Source organism: Saccoglossus kowalevskii, chromosome 9 (assembly GCF_978046115.1).
Source record: "Saccoglossus kowalevskii chromosome 9, keSacKowa6.1, whole genome shotgun sequence".
In the NCBI taxonomy this organism is placed as follows: Eukaryota; Metazoa; Hemichordata; class Enteropneusta; family Harrimaniidae; genus Saccoglossus; species Saccoglossus kowalevskii.
The window spans coordinates 23,422,104-23,444,747 of record NC_140649.1 but is presented as its reverse complement, the minus strand read 5'-3'; the positions used below and the strand labels follow the sequence as shown (position 1 = coordinate 23,444,747).

The 22,644-nt window shown below is 35.7% G+C and overlaps 1 protein-coding gene across 1 annotated transcript in view; it reads left to right on the top strand.

The window, feature by feature from the left end:
* LOC102807833 (uncharacterized) overlaps nucleotides 1–22,644 on the top strand; it is a 150,327-nt gene that overhangs the window by 4,710 nt on the left and 122,973 nt on the right. Inside the window, 3 exon segments of the mRNA XM_085504016.1 lie at nucleotides 9,744–10,028; nucleotides 17,149–17,409; nucleotides 21,014–21,145. Of these exon segments, the coding sequence (XP_085360142.1) occupies nucleotides 9,744–10,028; nucleotides 17,149–17,409; nucleotides 21,014–21,145 (678 nt within the window).

Here is a 22,644-nt window from a genome sequence, read left to right as displayed (position 1 = left end):
TATTTGTAAATAACCTGCACAGTATATCAGAACACACTTAAACGTGACAGACTTTAATGTATGTTGAATGCTGTCGACAAAGAAGTGTCTAATATGCATGTTGAGTTCGATCACAGTAGCATAGCTTGGATGAAACTCTATTCCAACTCCACAAAACTCGGTCCACTTGCCTGATATGCACAGTGTAGCCAATAAATCAATATTCAAACTGAATAGACAACGTCACACAGTCATACGCCTAAAATTGAACCTGCAAATTGCAAAAGATTAAAAGCCAAAATTGAGACAGTACAAGTTTCTGATAATTCCCGACCTCCTGGTGATTCACTAGAACGATATTTAAAGATGTCAAATAATTTCACCGTCCATTAATGAAAACATTAAAAGTGAGGGCACACTAAACTAGATAATCTGAAATCACTGAATATTGCTACAACTCATCGTTGCTTTGAACATGTTAATTCTCTATAATCTCTCTATTTATTTTAAACAAAGAAACAACAGTTATTGCTACTCCGGAATTTTAATATGTAATCAGATTTGTCACTACCAGACTCTTTCACTGGACGATGACTATCAATAGATCATTCACATGGTAACAACCACATATAATTACTCGTTAAAAGACGAATACACTGAATCCCATAAAAAAATGTAAAATATTCGTAGAATTATAAAATATGTTAAACATGCTTGCTATGAATATGTCACATTATGTTTATTAATTATAACATATTTTAGTGCACATATCTAAATAATCTGGCTGTATAAACTTCATTGACTTTTTGTGTAGTTTTGGAGTTATGATTGTTGTTTGTTTGTAAATATCATTGTAGGTTAATTGGTAGTGACGTAGCATTGTTTACTACAAGCAGTAATTCCAACTAAGCAACTGTCCCATTTATGCAATATTGGTTGTCAAAGTGAGTGATATGTTTAAACTCTTTATCTTTGACCTTAACCTTTACATATGGGTTCAATCTTGTAACTTGTTAACATACTGACTAACTGCATAATGACTTATTATACTGCATAATACACATCCCAAACATGCAGGCTGTTGACATTAAGTCATTTTATATTATTGGAGTAACTAGTGCGCCTATGTGCCTCCCAAGGGTTATTCACAAACTATAATGTGGTAACATTACATAGAAGTTTTGTTTTGCTGAAAAACATTGTTTGCGCCTGTATCTGTTTTTTTCTTGTATACACTACTAAGTAACTTCTGCTGGCCTGACATTTATTTAAATTAAGGCATCCATCCTTGTAAGATACTCCCATAAAAACACCAAATATGTTTTACACATTTAAGTGCAAGATAATTTACCCAGCTTTGCTGTGTATGGCGATAAATATTGTCACGTGATATTCCTCAATATACAGTATTTCATATATGTACTTCAGCGGACTTGGGGAATATTATATTTATTTGTTGTAATGTGTAGGTTATTTATCATGTACTATATAATTTCTGGTATGGAATATCATAAGGCAATCACTTGTTCAGTTATAAATTATGTGGTAGTTATTATTCGACATTATTTCACGACATTTTAGCTGACGTAGAAGTAATCATAATGTTGTTGATACATGAGAATACACAAAAGAGGAAATAGAAATACTGGACAACATAACATTGGTTTGAATCAAGTCAAGTTCTTACTTGAGTTAATCTTCAAATCTATTTGTATGAACAATGAATCGGTGTTAGGTGGACCATTGTCTAAAACCATAAACATGCGTCTAATGGCGGTATAAAACCTATTATACACGTTCAACGTAGAAATTACAAGTTGTATAAACAAACGATTGTACAGTGATTGCGTTTCATTCGGATGTTTGAAGTGGTTTCGTTTACCAATTGTAGCCGGTCATATTTAAACACAGCTGGATTAAGATTAGTGATATATTTTCTACGTACTAAATTGCACGTAAAACAAAAACAAAACTCTGGTTATAAACAGATTATATTATAAACACAAAATGTACTGATAATATTCTGATCTGACATTATGTAAGTAATACAGAAACTAGGTATGACCAGATTGCGAAACAATACTGAACACAAATCAAATTGTCGTAATCGTTTGGTCGTTGTAGATATTATATCATTTTGGTTTGTTATCTGGGTCGCGGGCATGTTTTTGTCGGGTTCGCGGGGCTTGGTTAACTGTCTACTCGAACCGTCTCCACTATACTAACTCAACTCTTACTGTACCTACACTAACTGTCTCTAACTCGTAAAGTTGCATTGTGGTATGTATCGTTTTATTTTGAGATCACTACGCTCTCGTGCGTAAGCATGCGCCCGCAGCGACTGAGTTAATTGCAATTGCAAATGCAAATTGCAATTTGTGACTAGTCATAAATAGAAAGCAACATAATAGCAACTATTTTGATAGTTAAACAAACTGTCCTCGAGTCAACATCTCTTCGTTCTGTAAGATCCTGGTAATTTGACGTGTAATCTTGGTTCTAGATTAACTCATTGGGAAAGCGGTAACTCTGCATAGTGGAATTCAGATATGGGATGAAGTGTGTGAAACATTACCACGGTATAATCCGGTTAATTCATAGGACGTCATTGTGCCATAAGTGAACAAGGAACTGTATTGTCTTGACAATGCTTTAACAAATAATAATAATAATAAATAATAGAATAGAGGGCGTTGTAATGTACACGGCCTCTTCACACATACATCAAGTTGTGGTTTGAAGTTCTGCTTATGAAAACGTATTTTGCGTTTCTATTTTGTGTCAGTATATTTCACCCAAAACCTATTTTGTTGGTTCAGAAAAGATGCAGAGAGAGTGAATCAAAATTAAATAATTGTGTATGATATCACGTACGCACTAATGAACTTGCCGATAGCAAATTAAAAGTGAAAGCAATATAAATGTTCACAACCCGATACAATAATTGTTAACAAATTGAAATTACAATTGTACAATATTATATCAATGAAGAGGTTTCGAATAAAAATACATAAACTAAAATAAATATATTAAATAAATTAGTCAATAATCGAGGAGCAGATAAAATCCTATTTTTTCTATTGATTATGGAAACGTTGGTGAGTTGTTTTATATTACATGTTCTCATAGTTGGTATTAGTGGCAAATACCCGATTGAAAATTGTGATGTGAATTTTGCAGTAAAATCAAAGAGTGTTAGAATTTAACAATGATTTTCTGTGTACTGCGAATGGTTTCCAAATTTTGTGAGTATGTGGATTCCGATACGTCCATGTCATATGAAGTTTAACCAACGATCGTATAATCCCACGATATTTTCTCATTTTCTGACGTCAGCAGAGAAGAGTAATTACCGCCGGTTTGTGTGTACTTTGTCATTTGCATCTCATTGACATTTTCAGGAATCCAATATCATCACTATTGTTGTCAATATTCATTTTTCCATTAATTTATCATTCTCTGCTATCGATGTCTTGTGAGTATTTCCAATGTAGTTGCTTGCAGTTGGAATTTCTATAACTTATTGTTAATATAATTGATTGATTGATCCACGGGTTTATCATGCATCTGTTGTAGTCGTTTAATGATTGTTCACAGTTGCATTGAAATGTATGCTGATACTGTTACCTGTAAAAGTGAAGATATATCAGAGTATATGTATTAGACAATAGCAATCCTTGTACTGATCGATTAACTCCATGTTTTCCAAGTGTATTCTCCATTATTCACGAGGAATCGTCACTTAGTTCAAGGTTTTCACAACAGCTTATTTAACACTCTGGTTAACCAGCGAAAAAAACACATTAACATTTACAAAGACAATGCATGACAGTGAAAAGCATTCGAAGCGCCTCCTGTTTTTACATCAGGATATTACAACGTAGATAACATTCTAAACTGACATAGAAATATATATGCTAATGATCTCATTGATTGTAAGACTATCAGATACTGAACAATGATACAAATTGTACGGGACAAAGTCGCATACATTCGCACACACAGACATTTATTACAAACTTAATGGCCAGTAATTATTTCCCACAATTCATGCAGTTGCAAACCATCAATTGATTCAAACAATCATCCCTAGATCCTAATAAAGTTCATGAGTGACCTCAGAGTACAATCTCTGAAGTGTTGTTATGTTGTTGCTACACAGGTAAATCCACCTGATACTCAGTATTTACGGATTACTGCAATCACAATCAATTACTTTAACAAGCAATTTGCACACTGGCCAGGTATTTGCCATCGCAAGTACTAATCTGTTCTCATGTTGCAGCTGGTAACCCTTTGCAATATTACAAGACAAGCTATAGTGTTACTGCCAATAATTCTCGTTGCAAATTTCAAATCAGCAAGCCCGAACATTTCATTGTGTTGTTGATAAGGAAAAATTATTTTAAGCTGTGAAGTCGTAAAGAAGGTGTATTCCCGGTTTCTGAGTAATCAGTGTCAAAAGATGTAAAAACAGATGGAAAGCAGCCAATGCATTAATTGCTAACACTACTTGACATCGAGAAGTTTTTTCGGGCCAAGTATACGTCCTCGCAATATATTTCTGTATCGTGGTGTTTACTACACATTCACTGATACAGGTTCAATCCACTAACTTATAAAACCATTCATCGTATAGGTAGGTACTACAAATATTTTCTTTTTTTACTAACACTACCAGGGTTGGTTACCACCCATAATTAAACTGCCGTAGAGTATGTGCTATAAATTATAGAATTGTCTTTACTAAATCTGTACAAACGTGATCTCAGATTACCCGCGACTACAGGCACCGCTAATGTTAAAAGTCGTTTTCTTGAAATGTGTTTCTTTACCGTATACTTCCCATTATGTTTTTTTAAAATATCAGAAAAAAAACCTCTCACCTTCTACGTGGCTCAACTAAATAATTCAACACAATAATACGTACGATAGTTCTCTAGTCCATATAACTGTCTGCATTATGATTGACACTGTCTAGATATTGTTATTTTTTCACGTCATACCGAAACAAATTGTGCAGGACATGGAATTAGTTCAGTGCAGTAGTTAAGCAGTCGTTACGAACACGTGGGTTACTTACTGAACATGGGTTATATACTAAATAGGGGCATCTGATAATAGTTTCAATAACTTACCCCGGTTTCGAAAAATAGTTTCAGGTTTAGTTGACAAGTCTGGCCGATTTGCTTAGCCGTAATTGTGGCTGTTGCCTTTCAGACTGTCACATGCGTATTCATACCATATAGCAGACGCTTAATATATATGTCGCGTTATTATTGAAAATATAAGTGACAGTGTACGTGATACCAATGTTCGGTTTTCACTCGACAAAAACATATCATTTTGGTTCTGCTGTTATTACTATGCATTAACTGGTTTTTTTAAAAATAAATTAAGTTACAAGTAAGTTTAAATGTGTAGTAGGGTCATGTATAATCATCATCATTACATTTGCCGTAACTCGCACGTGTGTCTCCGGGTCATATGATTTAATTTTTTTTTATAACTTGTTATTACGAAATTAATACGACAAGCAAACGATTTGTTGTAACGAGACAAATGGTAGGTTATAAAACAAAATTTAAACGGTTAGGATAAAATAAACTCACAATCCGAGTAGTTTAAAATGCACTATATGGACGACCATGAGGGCGCTGTTCATATCGGGATGCGATGACGTCATATGGGATGGGATGACGTCACAATGGGGAATCGTGCACATATTAGCATAAATGATGACATCATAATGGGGATCCGTGCATAAATTAGCATAAATGATCTTACATGGCCGTGAAGGGGGTCATTTGGATGAGGATGACGTCACAGTGGGATACTGTGAATACATTTGCATACATAAAATATATTTGAGTACGAGGTCGAAACGAGGTCACCGGGGATACATTTGCATAACTTACCATGTTTTTTGTTATTGGAAGATCATGGACGACACGAAAGATTTTTCAGAATATATCGTAGAGGGCGCTCACACACACACACACACACACACACACACACACACACACACACATACTGGTGTCCCATGAATTGTGGAGCCACCATTGAATTAACTTTTAATATAGTTGAATTAACCTTTAATATAGTTGCGATATGAACTCGATTAAAACACGTTCCTATATAGGGTTGCGTTTTAATTGGAGTTTAATTAAACTCAATTACAATGCAATACAATGGAGAATTGCACTTTAATTAAGTTTAATTAAACTAGAGTTGAATATCCCGTGACTGAACATAGAAATGTTTGCGCAGCTTAGGTTTAGTATCGGGGTAAGGTATGTTATAATTATATTAATATTAATATAACGTGATCCATACCTCCCCCGATACTAAACCTAAGCTTCGCAAACCTGACTTAAATTCGATTAAATATTAATATAAATTATGAAACATTGTGGAGCCACCAATTTGGGGCTCCACTTGTACAAAGGGCTCCACTTTGTTTGTATATGTCTGGTCTACTGGCTCTACTTCTACGTCTACACCACACACACACACACACATACTAATAAATACACGGCATTTTGAAAACTAACGGAGTTTATTACACAAAAGAAGTAAACAAGAATGAAATATTGACATGGAGTATACATTTATGGCGTGGTTGAGTATTTTTTTCACGCCACGAAAAAAACATACGATGTGATTAAGGAAAATAGTTGAGAAGCGTGTAAATGTTTAGCGTGATTAAATACGTATTTGTTAACATCTTGAAAAATACGTACATGATGTGTAAATGTGCGGCGTGTTTTAATTTATTTTTTAACGCCCCGAAAAATACGAGTACATAAACGATTCGATTAAAAACACAGAAAAGAGGAAAGTCAATAATAATAATAAACAGTGCTAAATAAAAAATAATTCATTCTATATATATACATACGTTGTTCATTTTTTTTATATTTCTTACTTCCTTCCAATGAGTCAAGCAGTCTGTACACTTTTTTTTTATTCCATCACTCTAATCAGAATCACTCATCTGTTCTAGAAGAAAAAAAGAGAGAGAGAATATTAAAAACCGATAGTTATATAAAGAGGGTATAAGTTATAGGTTGGAAATTAAAAAGTATGTGTCACCCAGTGAAACTGTGGTCATAAAGAGATGGATAGAATCCGATAAAATTTGAAGTATGCAAAGTGTGGTCGATCGACGTACGTTTTTTTTTCAAAAATGGCGGACTACGGTATGATGAGTTAAAATATTACATGCTATATATTCAACTGATCATTTCATAGAATAACTTTAACATAAATAATCATCACACGGAATGAGTTTACGTAGCGATTTTCGTTTTCCCTCGGCGAAGAAGATACGTCATTGCCTTCTTGTCGAATATTCAAACGCGGTAGACCAAGTTTGACCTTTCGTGAAAGGGTCATCACATCGACATCTACACAACGAGTAATAACGAGTATTGGCCACACATTGTTTGAAATCAAAGTATTCGACGATTGTCGATCTACGTACGAGAAATCTCCTAAATTCTGTGACATGACTACCATAAGAGTCAAAATAGTCTTCCTGGTAAGGGTATTTTAGACAAAAAGTTGCCCAATGCGTTTCATCTCGCGAATATCATTAATATCGTTTATGGTTGTTTACTGTTCCTTTCGTGGCAGTGTGAATTACTACAGAGTTGAAATTCACTATGAATGAAAGTCGATCTACTGGCATATTTCCAACACCAGTCACTGATAACAGGACTCGACATTCTGTTGACCCCGGTACTATCAGTCAATTCACTGACTGAAACTTATTCTTAATAAGAAAAAAATTACATAAATATGCATATTATCACTTACAACACTCTTATTGTGTGAAATAATTTATTTGCAATGGTCCTAGATACATTCGTTGATTTATATGAAGAGAGTGAACTTTATACCTGTTAATTTGGATTAGCGCTTGCTTCTCATCACTTTTAATGACCCGTGAAACTGGTGACGTTCCCATAGTGCATTCTAAACTAATAATCCGCCACTAGAAACTATGTGAAAATATTTTTAAAATTACGTACGAGACAGATGCAATTTAGTTGACATCTGAAACTACCAGAAATTATAATTCAGGAATTATTCAACAGTTATGTGTCATTCTAAATAATATGACAACTATGCACATCAGTTACGACACGCAGCCAATGTTACTATCAAGGCCACGTACGTTTCCGTTATTACTAAATAGCACTTATCTCAATAAAACGACGGCATTCAAACAGTCATTTCACCGGATTAATGTCTTATTTAATTGTCCAATCTTAGCCAATTTCTAATTCTGCCAAATATGAAACATCAATCAGCTTTAATTTAAATATATTGCACATGCGCACCATTTTTGTATATTTTAACTTTGAAACTTACTGATAGTTTACACACACTATCAAAAACTGCCCATTACATGTACGTACATTGTTATAGATACAGCCAATTGACTTCATATAATATTCGATATACATATCTGGCAGTGATTTAAACAATAGAAAAAGTGGGCGATATTTTCGAGAATGACCGCGTAGTGGGGCGATCTTGCATTGCAAGGGGATCGACCACCCTCGGTTCTCGACAGGATATCAGAAATTACACTCGACTTCATCTCTTGCCTTAAATTTATCACTCCGTCGATACGGTCGTGATATCATTTCGCGGTGAAGCCTAGGAATTATATCGCTACCTACCTACGAATAAACATGCAAAAAAGAAACAATTATGAATACTTATTACATCATGACTGATCAAAATTATTACAATGATTTGAAACCAACAAGAAATCAATCGATTTTTTATAGAGTAATATTCAAAACACAGTTGTAAACATTATGTAACTTTATGTAATGTACTCCCATAACCAGCGAGAGTTATATTTTTGGTAGCAATTTCCGTCTACCTTTCTCACCTCTAAAATAAATTTAGTCAACCAATAATAACATTTTTTATATCAATTACATCGAAACTTTGCAGGATTTTCACGTGCTCGTCAGAATTGCGTTCCATATGCGTGTTATTGCGGATCATGGCCCATTCGTTGAATACATGAAGTGCCCACAGTTTGCGTCACTGTAGGAATTGCATCTTTAGCAACTGTTCGTACTGTCGAATCTGCCACAAGATCAGCAAAACGTCCACGTGGATGTCCTAGAAACAATATAAATGACATGTCATTCAGTTTTTTGATATCAATAAAAGGTGTTCGTAGTAATAATAATCAAAGAGCAGGATATCACGTACCCTAGGAATATGCAAATCTTACAAATTAACGTTTTCCAAGTCAAGTTCATTCAGATACTCGGCAGCCTGGGTAGCCTCGATCAACTCGTCCTCATTGACGTCTGAAAATACTCATTGTCCCAACAATGCCAAAATGAGAGAACATGCTTCTGGGCTCCTTAACTATATCCCTTAATAGCCAGTTAGGCGAATCACACCACTCCTAGAATCACCTGGGTTATATTTCAATCAATCTGATTGGTTGAAATCTGAATTATTTGTCCCATATGTATATAACGATTCTATGGAAAATTCGAACAATATTGACCTCAAATGAGAATACAATTGATTTTAGGTTATTTCATTATACAATAAGGGGTGTTTCCCTGCAATTCATCGCTCGGTGTGTATGTTAGATATAGCACGACTACCTCGGCGATAGCCATAATATCCACCACCCTCTATATATATTGATGTTGAGGCTTTATCACATATTCTTATTTTGATACTTTTTCATGAGTGTTTTGTTGTTCTTTCACCAGTTGCGTATAAGGATATCACCTTATTTAGTATGAAAGCATTACCAAGTAAGACTGCGAGTACTGTCATTGGTGGGTACTCAGCTGGTAGTGATAAAACAACCTCATTTACATTTGGTAGAGTAATAGATACAGGTGCAGGGGCTGCACTACCAAGTGGCGTGTCTTATCTAAACCAGGGTGGTTATGCAAGGAGGATGACCATCCCAGCAGGCTATGATCTACCTGGTGTATACTACTGTGATCATTCAGGTTTCAGGTTACAAACCGTTCTAGTGCCATCACAAGGTGAGCATAATATGTTATTGTTATTGTTTGTATGCATACAACTATAGTAATATAATCTTTATACTAAATTTGAAATGTTATTACATAATTTAAATGTTATTGACGCTAAACTATAATGCCATCTTCTAATACACGTAGAGCAATCTTATAGGATACGGAGAGTATTCTTTAAAAATGAAAATTATTATCATTATTTTCTGTCGACGTTATTCTTGCTGACGTCTGACGGTTAATTGACGTGACTTTGGATTTTGCGAAAAACATGCGCAGTTTAATAATTGCACCACAGTTTTTCTCCTTCTATGCATCTGCGAAGGCGTGTATTTCTACGTTGGTGATCTTCATTGTAAACTACAGTAGATATCAATGTTGTTGACATAGTTTAGGTCTTCAGTATTCATATTACTTTTATAGGTAATAGTTTGGTAAAACCCTTTTCCAATTATGGTTAAATAGCCACAGAGTTTGCAAGCTAAGCCCAAGGGATCTCATATGCTTGCGCTGTAACCAACAATATCTCGTTTTTATGTGAGTGACCAGACGTTTGGGAGTTTCGCTGGTTTGACGCTTATGATGTCGCGCCACTTTAGACCCAAATATGTTTATCATTCACTTTCATTACCTTTATTTTAACTTATTTAAATTAATTATTAATGGCCCGATGTTTCAGAGAAAACAGGTACTCCGGTCAATTTTTTCAATTGCCTTTGAAGGCTAAAATTTCTGTTCTGTCGTCAATTTGCAACTGTTTGTATTAAGTACAAGCTCGTGGATTGTTTTTCTTCACAATTTCACAACACCACAACCATGGAGAAACATTGCTCCGGTATTGGCGAGGATAATATCAAGTGTAGGTGAGAGAAAGTGTCATATTTGTTTTGCAGTTCACTGGGCATAATTAAAATAGAATTCAAACAAAATTAGAGTAAATCATAATGATTTGAAAACAGCTATACGTTACCAAGATAGGAGGTGAATTGAATGTTATTTGAGGTGTTGCTAATACCGGTGATGACGTAATCGACAGTTATATTTTGTTGTAGGTTGCGAGCAATATGATCGTCCGTTAGAGTTACGATAGCTACATGCAAGTTGTCCGAATAAGTACGGATTAGAACTAGTACATTTTGAATAGACTATTTATATCATTAATGTCCGTCAGTCATAGACAATTTTTAAGTTTGCGGTCGGACTCCTGGATACACTAACTGAACTAAAAAGTATGCGTTAGAGACAAACATATGCAAAGTTTGATTTGCCTCTACTTAATCCATTTTTTACACATTGGCCACTCTATTGGCTATTATTCTATTGATTCTAAATTGAGCTGTTAACCGAATATCAAAACATGCACAGAATGAAAAAGACATGAATCTTTGTGATCTTTCTGGGACCACAATCCAAATTCTATTGCGTATTTTTTAAGATATTTAGTAATAAGAATGAATGCATTGTAATCCGGGTTTGAGATTATATGTACATTACAGGATGTCTGTATATCCATTATATCGCCGTAGTTTACATATTGGATACAGGATGACATGCAGGTAATTCTCATATTAACCGAAATTGGACAAATTTGTATCGTTACGTTGGTACACGTCATATGCTCGGTACTTTTGATGTTGACCGTGATATATTTGTTTTTGCCAAATTAATGTGCCCCGATCGAAGTGGAAATCAGTTCAAATCGACTGGAATTGCCACAAAAATGTTCTGAATGCTTTGTTGTTGTAGTTTTTCATATTGTTAAAATCTAGGTCAAAGATAGAGTATTGTTTTTTTAATGCGTTGGCGCATGTACTTTTTCGAGAATTCTAGGTTATACCATTTGGAATGGTAGTTGTTTTTCACAAACTACGTAATATTTAAACTATAAATAATAAAATAATTGTCGGTTAGCAACATTAATTCAGTTTACTTTTTCAAAGCTTGTAGGCATTTTCGGAGCGTCATAAGTTCTCTGAGATTATAATGAACACTGATTACTGATTAAAAGTTTTCTGTTGGGTAATATATTATACGGATTTAAATACTTTTGTAATATTAAATACTGCGACTTCTGGCAACTGTTGATTACTTTCTCCCATAATGTAATTTTTAGTAGCCGGTGATTTGCCCAACCTAATTTGAGATTACCTCCCACAGTGCAGCAAAATGTAATTGAGTGATCACTGGTTCATTGCCCAAGTTGCAGAAATATGCAGTCTTGAACATGTGGGGTCTGGCAGCACCCCTGGGTCAGGGATATCATATATCCTGCAGCCAACCATGTTAGCATATAGAGGTGACTCAAGGGAATATTTTTCACTAATCCTGTTTATTTGGTGCATTCCTGAGGATAAAACAGGACGTGTTTTTGTCAGCTCTCCCGTTGAATTTTGTCTACATTGAATTGCAAGAAACCCGTACACAGCTCATGCTGAGAACTGGTAAGTACAGTTCAGCCAAGGCTAACTACATAAAATACTGTAATGGATACACGAGCCTACAGTTTCATACCACAGAGCATAGCCTAAGTGCTGATCGGTCAAGGCTAACTCCATAAAATACCGTAATGGATACAGGAGGCTACTGTTTCATACCGCTGAGCATAGCCTGAGTGCTGATCAGTCAAGGCTAACTACATAAAATACCGTAATGGATACATGAGGCTACTGTTTCATACCGCTGAGCACAGCCTGAGTGCTGATCAGTCAAAGCTAACTACATAAAATACCGTAATGGATACACGAGGCTACTGTTTCATACCGCTGAGCATAGCCTGAGTGCTGATCAGTCAAAGCTAACTACATAAAATACCGTAATGGATACACGAGGCTACTGTTTCATACCACTGAGCATGGCCTGAGTGCATGCCAGTTCAACTCTGCTGGTAGCAAGTACACATATAAAAGCCTTGGTTCATCCACACTATAAAATATCCATACTGGGGCGGTATGAAAAATTGATAACTACATGTTGGCTCTGCTAGAATGCAAATATTTTTGATATGCACTACTGTCATTTATGTGTGATTCCTTTGCATGGCGTTTATTTTATGGTGTCCAGGAGAGTTGCAGGAGGACACGCTGATTTCTCTATCCAAGTGCCCTTCCTTCTGCACCCTCCCTTATATGCATGGAAACCTGTTTCCTGTCAGTAACAGTGGGTTCTCATTCATTGTTATTACAGGAATTGGTCCAACTGTGAGCCACTTGCATGAAGCATGTCCTCATTGCAGCTTACTGATGCAGAAAAGCTTCTCCTTACAGAGCCTTCAACAACCAGGTCTGGGAAAGTGCGACAAAAACAGCAGAAAAAAGGGGATATTGAAAAAGATGCAATTGTTAGTGACATTGAAAATGAGGAAAAGATGGATACAAGCAATGACACATCTGCAGAAAGTGTAGACCCACCGCCACCAGAAAATATAGACCCACCACCATCAGAAAGTAGGGAGCAACCACTACCAGAAATGCAGGGGATAATTGTAAGCCATGCCCTGGTACATGGCAGTACTTCTGACGATGATGATGGTTCATACATGTCCTCACCATCCCCACCACCTCCAGTAGATTCCTCATCAGGGAGTGAAATAGGTGGTTTTTCATCTGAAGATGAAGAGATGGCACGGTTAAGATTACGTAACCACAATGCCAAATTTATAGAAAACACCTGGAAAACAGTATATACTGAACCAGCACACTACTCTCAGTCTGAAGACGACAGTAGTAGGATAGATGATGATGGATGGAGTACAATGCTAAAAAAACGCCATACACAGCCCTTCACTGGTAACACACCTGGACCAAGCATTGATTTGGGTGAGGGTGCAAAACCCATTGATGCTTTCTATTCCATCTTTCCAAGATCCCTGGTGAAAAGATTATGGAAAGAAACCAACAGTTATGCAACCTGGTGCATCACTAAGAATGGAGGGAATAGATTCTGGTCTCCAGCTAGCAGTGAAGAAATAAGTGCACTGATTGGAATAATTGCCATCATGGGTGTTGATTCAAAACCAGAGATAGCAGACTACTGGTCCACCTACCAAGCTATAAGAAATGACTACATTGCCAATGTTATGAGCCGCAACAGGTACCAAAAACTGATGCAGTATTTTCACTGTAACAACCCAGAAACTGACCCAATGAATATAGTCAATGATGAAGAACGCAGAGAAAGGAGAAAAGAAGCGCCTCTGTATAAAGTACAGCCAGTACTGGATGCTGTCTTCACCAATTCCCGGGAATGTTACAACATGCATCGCCAGGTTAGCATAGATGAATCTATTGTTGGCTACAAGGGTCGTTATGGAGGAGTACCTACAGTTTTTATCCAGGGAAAACCCCATGCTAAGGGATTCAAAATATATGCCTTGGCTGATAGCAAATCAGGCTACAACTACAGGATTGAGATCATGTCAATTACTGGTAGTCATGAGAAGTATAGAAGGGATGTGTCCAGAACAAGAGATCTGTGTGAAAGGCTTATCGTTGACATTAGGGGATGCCATCATGTCCTGTACACTGACAGTTATTATACCAGTGTAGACATGGTGAGTTACCTGCTAGAAAATCATGAAATATATGTGGTTGGCAGCGTTAGGCAAGATAGAGTGGGATTTCCAAATGCCCTCCGTACCAACCCCAAGAAAAATTCAAATCACAAGGCAATAACAAATTTAGAGAGGGGACAGTTTGTATCCAGACAAAAGGATACAGTGGTGGCTATATCATGGAAGGACTCCAACCTCCTGAATATACTGACAACATACTATGAGGGCTATAGAACCGAGAATCAAAGAGTTACCCGTTTTGTGCGCTCACCAGATACTGGCAGGAAAGTAGCATACTCTTTACCTTCCCCAGAAGCAATTTATGACTACAATCTGTACATGGGTGGAGTTGACAAGTCAAACCAACTCAGGTCCTATTATACAGCCCAGCGCCAGTCAAAGAAATGGTGGAAGTATATTTTTTTCTACCTTCTGGATACTGCTATATGCAACAGCTGGATCCTGTACAAAGAATCAGTGGATCCAAAGAAAATGCACAAAGCCTTCCAAATTGAAGTTGGCATGGCACTGGTTGGTGGTTTTTCATCCCGAAAACAGCATACCAGAAATTCTGAACCTGTGATCAGCTCATTCAAAAACCACCATTTAGTACATAGTCAGCGCTCCCGTGGCTCATCCTGCAGATGGTGCATTCAGTTAGGGAGAAAAACAAGGAAAGGTTGCCCTGTATCGACTGTGTTCAGATGTCAGGAGTGTAGCATCAACCTATGCAAGGGCTGTTTTCTGCCCTACCACCATGTGGCCACAGGTTGCCCAGACAGACCCAAGACAACACAGACCAGTGAAAATGATCTTCAAGAGTCCAGAAAAAGATGGGATCATGGCAGGAGTGATGGTACAGCAGTCAGAGGTGGCAGAGGAGGCGGCAGAGTTGGAACAAGGGGAAGAAGAAGAGGAGGAATCAGAAAAGTCTGAAGAACAGATTATTGGGCCCCAGGGTGGAGGGTCTTGACAGGAGACTGAGAAGACATGTACATGACATGTAAGCTTACCATGTTTTTTTTTATTATTGCAGCATAGAAGATAAAGCCTCAGAATACAAGATATATATCACTACTATACACAATTATACGTTTGTAGAGCCCCTGCAGTACTGTGTTTTGCAGGTAATTAGATGTCATAATGTAGAGCCTAACCAAAAATATATGCATTCTGTCAGAGCCATTGCGAAGCTACTTGAACATGGGGCAGGCAAATATGATATATTTGTAGTATCAGTTATCTGAAAGTTGTCTCATGGTAGTTACTGCCAGCCAAACAGCATATTTTAGTAGTTGGTGAAAACCCCTCATGCATCCTATGGTATTCACGGTCAGCCAAGTAGTTTATTTAAGTAGTTGTCAAACACTCACAGCTATCCAAGCTGTAATTTATGGTAGTACAGGCTATCCAGATGGAGCACTACAGTAGTTAGGGCCAACCAAGTGTAATGTTCCTGCAGTATCAGTTTACCACAGGTCATTAAAAAGCAATTGACCTTGTAACCCAATACGCATTTTTTATGTCGGGCAGGAGCCTCAAAACCACTCGGGCATATCACGGATTACATAAAATTACGCTTTGGGAGACCTACGGAGATACCCCTTGGGAGAAAGAGGATTAACAAACAATATACTTCTGTCACTTGTAGACGCCCGCTTACGACACCGGTGATGATTGTCACCATGCAGTCTGGGATCCAGTGCATGATTGGCTGAGTAATATTCCTTCAGTATCAAAGACATAATTGGAACAACATTTCAATAAGCAGCATAAGCATTTCTTAGAAAGAGCACCGAAACTCTAATTTCGAACGCTTGAAATTCATTAAAATCAAGTATTTTCTCGAACTGAATCGCCATATTTAGTCGAACATGGTACTAAAAATTCCACGAAACAATGACAATGCCGTCGCGATCAGGTATTTCAAGACTCACGTGAACCCGACCCTGTTTGCACTAACATTAGAATCAATTAAGTTTTAGTACACCAGCAATCAACAGCATTAAACTAGTGTATCAGTGCTGGAGAATATCAGTTTTTTTTTGTACTAGCAACACATATATATATTTCTCATGCTACTATGCGTCAAGCGGAAACAATAATATTCGGTCTTTTAATTTGTACATGCTGTCAACAAGTATACAACTAGTTAGTAATATTTATTTCTCAGACCATTCAAACTGTGTTACTGTGACGGATTTAAGGCAATTTTGTCTTTCTTGGAATTAACTCTCTGGCTCGGGGGTTACATTATTTAGATCACTTTGGCAAAACAAACACAGCTGCTGTTGGGTGACATACTTATAATGGTATATTGTTCCATATATGTGTAATGTTTATAAATACTTTTATAAATGAATCATAGAACATGTATACGCTGATTGTACCGTCGTCGGTATGCAATGAAAACCGTGTTTCACTTGGATTCTCCTGCGTAGCACTGCCAGTTTTACGAAGATGTCTCAACATATTTGATATAGCGAAAATCGATTCAGCTCGACAGATCAACATCAGCAGTGTGCTTCATTTTCTTGTTTTTAATGATTTACTAACAGAATTTTATCTTCTCTTTTATAGCTGAAATATACCCAGAGAGTTAAACCAAGACAGTGAGTTGGGGAGATGATGTAACACTGAAAATGACCATACAATCAGCATCAATATCAGAATCACAATTGAAATGGAAACATAATGGTGTGGATATAGAAGCATGGAATGGACAAAGTAGTATTACTATTACATCAGCTAAACCATCAGATGCTGGAATTTATGAATGTTATACTACTCAAAAACAACGACAAGACGGACTAAATGGTTTTATGAGACTAATTGTTAGACGTAAGTTCATTTTGTTTTAAATATTGTTTTAAGTAATGTTATTACTCTACCCGTATTATCGAAGTCTGATGTATGGCCGCAATACTTGGAACAGTGTCTACACGCACGAATAGATATTCCAATTTCTTGTAATGAATCATGATGATTAAACATGAATTTATAATTATTACTCTGTCAGCCAGCATAATTATTATTTTGTATGTTTGATATTTAATTTATTATCTCTGTATGTACAGGTCTATATATTATCCAGTAACGCTCTTTTGTACATTTGGAGTCACCCTGAATATATTGGAATTCTGTTGTGTGCGTGGTAATGGGGGGCCAAGATCCCACATAAGAGGTGAAACTATTTCTCTGTAGCCCATTAAATTAACGAGGGACAGTTTATATCTGCTGTGATATTAACACTTGCGTGTCAACAAAACTATCGATTTTCAAGATATTAGGAAAATCTGTAGAAATAAGTAATTTAAACTGGTTATAACAAGAACCAGATATTAGTATTGTGCCACAGGATCAGACAAATAGATAAGTATAGTAAATAGATATGTTTCCACTATAGATATAAATAATAAAAAGTGGCAAGTAGTACAATTTAATGTTATAATTGTATTGGGACATTGAGATTAATATAGTTCACATTAAGTAAAATAAGGAACTATAGAAAGTGATCAAGAAAGTTGACTTCGTCACACATAGTAACTATGTATAGAAGTAACAGTCAATACAACTGTGTGTTCACAACTGGATAGTATGAAAAGTATATATTATCGGAGAATAGAAATCAAAATTGGTCAGTTAGTTAACTTGTTGGATATAATTTAAATAAATACAAAGACGTGTATTTTTCACTGATACTTAAATAAATAACTAAGTACAAATTTAAATCTAGGCACTTCACAAAAGTTACTGTGGTATAGATTTTTTATATTTAGCAATATATACTGTCTCTAGTCTGACGTAGTACTTATTGGTTCTCTGTTTTTCATCTAAAAAACAACGAGGTGGAACTAATTATCTTGCGTTGATGCTATGCAAAAAAAATGTGTAAACGTATTAAAAACACACGCATGTATATGTACTACTGTTTGGTTGAGGATGACACAATCAATTAGATAAAACTTTCAACGTATTGTTCACTATAATCATATCCGGTTGATGTACGAAGTTGACTTACAATATAATAAAAATAGGATTCACAGTGATAATTACAATTCACATTTTTGTAATAAAAATAACAATTTTATATTAAAGTATATAAATAAGGTATAATGAAAACACATAATTCAGAGGTGTACTATTTTTAGACAATAACGTGCGATTCACACACCTGTAATATTCACAGTTTACATATTGAGAAGCACACGTACAATACAGTCACATAATAATCATCGCGTGAAAACAGAAGTGCACCTGATCGAATACATATAGTACATACTTTTGTTATATTAAACGAGGAACACAGTAGCCAGTAAAAAGTAATTTATTTGCCTAATTTACTATTAGTTCTGCTTTATTATGTACAATAATTCGTGTTGTATTATTTCATAAGTATTAAATTACTGTAAAGATTTTGGCGAACAAAACCGACAGGACATAAATGAAGGGAGTTAATTGGCAAAGTAATCTAATCAAAAAACAAATCAAAATATAACGGATAAACAAAATCTTTAATTTAAATATATATATATATAAATGCGTGTGTGGTGTGGTTGTCAGCAAAATCTCAAAAAACTCGTTAACGGATTTTGATCAAATTCAGTGCATAGGTATAATGTGCAGACATAATGAGATTTAGGGCCATGACTATGCATATTAATAAGATACTTTGCATGTAATCTCATTTTCGTTTGTTCAACAGAGGGATTACATTGAATTCAGTGATAGTTAAACTTTATAATATAATACTTGAGCCAGAATTAAGCATTGTAGTAGCAATTTGAGGTGACACCGTAGAGACAGTTAAACAGGCCAAATATTCATTATGAAGGGTGTACCTCCAGATACACCTATTTGATATTTTATCTATTTTAGAAAAGCATTTGATAGTATTTAGAGACAAGGTCCATAGTACGGCCTAGAGAAAATCAACAACATTATTTATTTAATTTTAAATAACCGTTGAACCAACTTGTTATCATTCAGGAACCACTGCTCATGTAGTGTGTTATACACTTATTTTAGTTATATTAACGTTTACTTACTTTACTTCAAGTCATTTGTGTAAATTTAATTTGATCATATGAATAATCAACAGTGGAGCGTGGCTCATTGTAATCATGCAAGAGCATCAAGTCATCGCGAGACTGCGGTCTAACTACCGAGAGAAGTTACTAGTTGTGTGCCATTTTGATGCTAATATTATGACATTTCTTTTACTGCAGTTGACTTTCAATTGAGAGAAGGAATCAGCACTCGAGGAGTTGTTTTTTTTTTCTGCCACGCAGTAACATGGCTAGATCGTGAAATATTTACGACGGGCGCGAAACGTTTAAGGCTATCAATTATAATTATTGTTTCCTTTGTTTCATAGATGGGGTTGTAACTACAATAAAAATCGTGCAAGCGAGTTAGTGTCGGTTATTGATTAATCAATGTGACCAATTGCACTACAGTCAATCAAGAAATGAAAATGATTATAATGTCAGTGTAAACGGAGTCGGGTTCTGTTGCACTTTGAAATATTTAAACTCTCAAAAATGCATTCTTCTCAATATGTGTTAGTATGTATGTCAAAGCGACAAGAACTGTTTAAAGTGTTACGAACATACCTATGAAGGTGTGTGTGTGTGTGTGAAGGAGGGGACATCAGTTTAGAACGTGCTCAATGTTTATCATCCACGCGCAAATCTGACCTGTTTGTACCATACAGCAACGTGTTTATTTCCAACATCAATAGTATGTCACACCGTTTATTATCCAAATCCAATGTGATGGATAATATGATAAATATATCACTAGCAACTTTAGTATGAATAAACCAATTTATTGAGGCAAATAATTCATGCGTATAACCTTTCATATTTTGCTGCCGTAATTGGCATAGATTAACAATTCTGAGCTATTGTGGTGTTCAATCACCAGATGAAACATGCTTGTCATTGTCTAAGACTACTTGATTCTTGATCTGTTTAGTACTTGCAGGAGTGAGTTACGACCTTGACGTTACAGGATCTCGTCCGGTGGCGACATTTATAATCCTTCGTGTTTACTGAGGAATTACACTAGTTCACGTTAGTCGGGACCGACGCGAGAACCACTCTGGGCCATTTAGAACAGTGTCAAAATCACATTCATATTCGTCGATCTGCTATTTAACTCAAACATTTCTATCGATATCCTTATGATGATAATAATTACTTTATTCAACTCGTATCCATTTTCTGTTATACTATTTAATATACGTCACCATATACATGAACAACAAAGAATAACAGGTTTTTCACATTGAATTAGCGTTCGCGATTAACGTTCAGTCAGCCCTGACTCTCTATCAGAACCCAGATCGACCGGTTTTCTGCAAATTAATGCAAAGTTGGAAAGCAGTTTTAAGTTTACTGCCCAGAAGTACATGTCGCACACGATGTTCTAAATATTACAGGTTGTCCTAATGGTAAATGTGGTGATACATGTCTAGATAACTGTCCTACATGTTATAATGGAGGAATATGTAATGCCGACACTGGAGAATGTATATGTCCACCAGGATTTACAGGAGATGACTGTAATACAGGTAAGACATTTATACTGTGATAATTAGGACCAGATGTTAGTAATATGCTCTGAAAGATCTTTCAACTAGATAAGTGTAGTACACCGAGCGAGTACACTAAATAAAAAACGACAAGTGAAATTTTCCACCCTTTGAAATCTGGCTATTATTTAATTTTGCTTACACACACACACACACACACACCCACCCATACACACACACACACACATATATATATATATATATATATATATATATATATATATAATATATCTCTTTATTTCGTACTGTGGCCATTGACCTTATGTACAGATACATACATAATAAATTAGATTGGAATGTAAAGAGAAAAACAAATATAAAATCATATTACGTAACATTTGTATAATTAAGTGTTCTCTCCAAGCATAAGTTATCGTACTTGAATACTATAAAATATTTTTTACCAAAGTTTAATTGTATATATGGGGTTTGATTCTGAAATGAAATAAACTTTATCTCTGTAAGTCGGGAGTAGTAATACTGTGCAATAAACTTCAACCTTAGGTAGTTATATTTGGAACAAACTAATGTAAAGTGGTATTCGTCCTCAATTACAATACAGCCAAAAGGGCACGACTTCTGGTTACGTGGAGTACCACTGGCCCTACCATTTTCAATTTGTAGTGCATAGGACGAGATCCTTAATCTACATAAAGCATTTCTGTATATTGCAGAAGACTGACCAATATTTGTGAGATATTTCTCACATGTTAATTCATGTTTCATGTACCCGCTCCTGCCATAGTAAGTTGAAATTTATACGATTCTTTTAAAATATGTGGAGATAACATCACTTATTATTTTCAACCAAAAACGAATAATTTGAACATTTACATACACTCTAAGATAATGCCGTCCCAATTCTCCCCTAACAGCGGAATTAGTGGCAACAAAACTAACACTTAGTAAATATTTGCAAAATTTATTGTGTACTCGCTCCACATCATTAATATCAGAATGTGTGCCCCAAATAGCACTACCGTAGAGGAGAATTGGGAGAATTTCATAATCAAATATACGAAAAGCAACATCAGGTGGCAGACAACCCAGATTCGGTAACTTTTTTTCCAAACAAACAAGTGCTTTACTAGCCTGTTGAGAAACATATTTGTGTGCCTGGTACCACTTTCCAGAACTGGAAAGTATAACCCCCAAATAATAATATTTTGAAACAATTCCAATGCTTTTACCCTTCCAGAACCATTTTTCACTGTCCCCCTTTCCAAAAAACAATAATTTTAGTTTTCTTAAGGTTCACTGTAAGTCTCCACTTTGAACAATAGTCTGCCAAATCATTCAATAATCGTTGTAAACGAACAAGTGTACTACTTAACAGAGCGAGGTCATCTGCATACAATAGGTAACACAATTTCAAAGCACACAGGTAAACTACAGTTTCATGACCTTGTCGAAAAATTTATATGAAGATCATGAATGTCGAAACAAAATAAAAGAGGTGAAATCACAGAGCCCTGTTG